Below are 4304 nucleotides of genomic sequence, written 5' to 3'. Positions count from 1 at the left end.
TTTCAAGTTTACCTAGGCATATTGGTACATAAAATACTTTATTTTTGTAAGAATAATATTATTCATTGCTAAGCTTTTACTAATTTTATACACTTTGTTTTAGTTGTTTCTTTCAATCACATCACTCGATGATCTCCCTCTTCTTTTTAAAGTTAAACCATATTGCAATAATAAAAAAACAGAGGTTGAGGAAGCCAATGCATCATGGTTTACGATGGATTGGATTTGAGTTGAAAATATCATTAATCCAATCAGAATCACAAGATGAAAAAGCAAGCTCCCCCCTCCAATTTAAATTATTATTAAAAAAACTACTATATAAAAAACATGACCCATTTCAAATTTGATAAATACGCTTAAAAATTAACCTAATAGTACTAACATTTTCTGGTTGACGAGAACGCTCAATTAAAGGAGAACGCTTAATAGATAAAGATATTTTTTACAAAATTTTTAATGTATTTAATTTTTTGGTATTTCTTTTATCATATTATTTTATCACATTTTTATTTTATTTTTATCTTTTTTATATCCTTTTGAACTTGAAATTATTGAATAAATAACATTACTCATTTTGCAATAGATATATTAAGTTAAAATTTCACCTAACATTGCTAGAATTCTCCAGTTGACAAAAAGGCCCAACAGGTAAGCCAACATGATTCCAATGGTAACTGAAAGCTACAAGAAAAGAACATAAATATATGTATCAATAATTAATTAACTAGAGAGTAAAATCTAATAACACATGCATCAATAATTAACTAACTAGAGAGTAAAATCTAATAACACATATAAGGCTCCGTATCTAACCTGGTTCACGGATCCAAGACTACCTCTCATGGTTCGAGGTGATACCTCTGCTATATAAACAGGTACCTAACAAAAAAACAAAGTAATTAATTAATTACCTGGTGGTTTCATGAGAAAGTGACAACCTGCATGAGGTGTACGTAAAACATTTTTATATTACTATACGATTTCTACCTTTCCAAAATATATATTCTCAAAAGTCAAAATAGTTTCTGATAAGTTTTTTTTCTTTTCACATGAACAAAAGAAGAGAAAAGAAAAAAAAAGAATAAGATGTGATATGTGAATTGATGAATAAAAGAAGATATAAATAAAAGGAAAGCAATTATGAAAGGAATGTGAGGAAAAATGGGTGTTAATTAATTGAAAATCAAAATCCTAATTTTATCATTCAAATAATATTGTATATTATGATCCAACAAAATTAAGGTCAAAATCATATTTTTTTTCTTTTTATTTAAATTTTACAAAAAAAATCTTGAAAATCATATGAAAGTCACAACTCGAATGAACATATATATATATATATATATATATATATATACTTGTAAATCTAAAAACATATTACAGAATATTTATTCTATAATACAAATTTTTTTATTTTTTGACTTCTTAAATAGGTATTCTAAAACACATTCTAAATTCAGTAGTGTATTATGAAATGGGTATTTCATAGTCTATAATAAACTTGTAAATACCGAAACATATTCTGAAATATTCTAAAAAAGTGTTTTGGATTTTTTTTCTTTCAAATACTCATTTCGAAATGTGCATGTTTGAGAATATTCATTCTAGATTATAAAATGTATTATAGAATATCGATTCCAAAATAACATTTTGAGAAAAAGTGTGTTTGAGATTCATTAAGTGTAATTTAGTCCACACATTAAAAATGGAAAGTGCAGAAAGTTAATGATATTGTGTCTTTATACTCAAAATATATAAAAATTAAAAAGAAGAGGGAATATATAATTGTAATTTTTGTAAAAACAATTTTTTTAAGGTTTCGTAAATTCAAATAAAAAAATACTTGTTGGACAGGAAAAAAATTAATAAATAAATCATTGTTATAATAAATTACTTTCTATTATTTATATATAAATACAGTACCATCAATCTCATTCTATTCTTGAAATCATTCATAAAAAGAATAATTATCATTTTTATTCATCAAGAGACAATGTTTCTATGTTTCTACGTTATACATATTTTTGTTTCATCTAATTGTATTAGATTTTCATAAAATGTTTTAAAAGTTTGGATAGTTCAATAGTTCCTATCGATAAAGTATTCAAAGGTATTTATGTTAAATACGTGAAGTAAATTAAATTATGAGTACTTCATAAGTTTGAATACATTAATGATACATATTTGGAGACTATCCAAGAGTATCAATATCAAATACGTAATACAAATTGAAGTATTAATGCTTTATGGAGCTGACTTTAAAACTTAGTAGGTAATCTCATTACCTACATTTTATATTTCAATCCCTTTGCACGTAACTTCATATAACCTTAATTAACACTAGCTCCAACACAAACTAGCCAATATCTTAACTCCATGCCTATTCCTATATTTATAATTAATCAAGGAATAAATAAAAAGCAATTAGGAAGTCAGGATTACCACATAAGAGATTATTCCCACGCCAAAACCTTCCAACAATCTTCCCATAAACAGAAGCGATGTGTCCTAGAAAAGGAGTAAAGAATGTAATTAACATGTCATTAGGAAGTAATTAAGAAACTTGTACGACAACATTATTAATTCCTGGTAACAAACTAAATATGTTTATACTTACTTTCGCTATAGAAATGGCGAGCCATCCGAATATATTTGGAATTGCTGCGACTATTAATGACTGCAATTCAACATGCCAAAATAATAAAGTCCAAAAATTAAAATTCCATTTTTTTATATTAATGAATTTTTCCTAGTCTAAAGGTGATTACATTTCCTTTCACTTAACTTTTGTGTAAACCTATCTCTTGCCTAAGAGTTAAGAATTAATCCTTGAAAATATTGAAAATCATTTAAGGAGTACAGCTCTTAGCTCTCAACAGATGTTATTTTTATATATAGAGACTTGGGGATCAAATTCTTAGTTGCATATTTAAAAAACATAATCATTTATCAATTATACCACATCATTTTAATTGATCTTGCCTAACTTGAAAAGAGAATATATTGAATGAAATTTAGTTAATTAATGTTTTATAGCTAGTTACAAAAATAAAGTGTCTTTGTAACCAATATATTGAGCTAAAGTTTACGGAGAAGACAAGAAAATTATAAATTTTTAAAATTGGGAAGAATGAACTTTCTCAATTGAAATTTTTACTTTCAATTTTTTCCAGTGAAAAAATCTCCACCATAAAATTTTTATGTCTTTTTTATTGCTTAAAGTACCTATCTGTTCTAGGAGATTTAACAACTCAAAAATGTCACATGAGGGGATGAAAACCTTTAAAATTGGAATAATACACAGAGACACGCACCACAACAAAACAAAACAAAGAAAACATATTGGTAATAGTATAATACCCCTTTACGTCCAAAGTATTCAGCTAGTTGACCACTGACTGTTGCTCCTACCATTGCACCAACGTTGGATAAAGATCCAAAGAGTGAAAACTGTCTCAATAATAGATTCAATAAATTAGTAATCTGATTTTAAAAAATCTTGATGATTGAAAGCCACTCATCAAATCTAATATAAATACCCTTGAAATTGAGAGATTAAGATCTCGAATCATATCAGCTTGTGTTGGAGAAGAATAGCCACACTGTATAAACAATATATAATTAGCATGGGCAAAGAGGAACAAAAAAAGGTAATTGATTAATAATCAAAGTATAAAAAAAAAGGGGTATGAAGTTAAGGGAAATTGTGAAATTGTAGATGTATAATGTAAATAAACACCGTGAAACCGAATTGGATCGGACCCAAAGCCACGATGAGGACACATAGCACAACAAAGAGATTCCCACTATAACCAACGTTGTTGTTGTTGTTGATCACGAAAGGCTTCCTAAGGTTCCTAGCATCCTCGTAGTCTTCCCCCAAAGGCATAGTGTTGTACTCAAATTTCTTAGATAAGTTCAAATTTCTAAGGTTTTGTTAGAAAACACAGTAATTTGATTTTAAAATTTTTGTACAAGATTGTAAAAATTCAAAAGGAATAAGATCTGAGAAGCTTGTAAGTGGAACTACATGTTATATCTTACAAGGTCATTTAGAATTGTCCGTGTCATTTGGACATGAGAGAAATGTGGCGACCAAATGTATCGTTCTTATTAACGCGCGGATTGAGATCATGCCATGTGGTAGGGATTGGTTGAACTAGTTGTCCTAACCCTGATTTGCCTAAATTTAAACGACTTTAAAACATGATTAAATATTCTATAATTATCAAAATATCAGTCTTTAAAATATAACATTAAAATAAATTTAAATTCCAAAACTTTGATAAGTGTCACCTCATATA

At 27.3% G+C, this 4304-nt stretch overlaps 1 protein-coding gene across 1 annotated transcript in view; it reads right to left on the bottom strand.

Annotated features, from left to right (window-relative positions):
* Nucleotides 1-3889, bottom strand: part of LOC100801076 (sugar transporter ERD6-like 6) — an 11365-nt gene extending 7476 nt beyond the window's left edge. Inside the window, exons 1-7 of the mRNA XM_003548839.4 lie at nucleotides 3740-3889; nucleotides 3540-3602; nucleotides 3361-3450; nucleotides 2618-2677; nucleotides 2443-2508; nucleotides 814-879; nucleotides 606-681 (exon numbers count right to left, since the gene is read on the bottom strand). Of these exons, the coding sequence (XP_003548887.1) occupies nucleotides 606-681; nucleotides 814-879; nucleotides 2443-2508; nucleotides 2618-2677; nucleotides 3361-3450; nucleotides 3540-3602; nucleotides 3740-3889 (571 nt within the window). The remainder of the gene's footprint in view (nucleotides 1-605; nucleotides 682-813; nucleotides 880-2442; nucleotides 2509-2617; nucleotides 2678-3360; nucleotides 3451-3539; nucleotides 3603-3739) is intronic.
* Nucleotides 3890-4304: the final 415 nt, after the last annotated feature.

The sequence above is a fragment of the Glycine max genome, chromosome 16, assembly GCF_000004515.6.
Source record: "Glycine max cultivar Williams 82 chromosome 16, Glycine_max_v4.0, whole genome shotgun sequence".
NCBI classification, from domain to species: domain Eukaryota; kingdom Viridiplantae; phylum Streptophyta; class Magnoliopsida; order Fabales; family Fabaceae; genus Glycine; species Glycine max.
The sequence above is the reverse complement of the archived record's forward strand: the minus strand, read 5'-3'. Positions and strand labels throughout refer to the sequence as shown.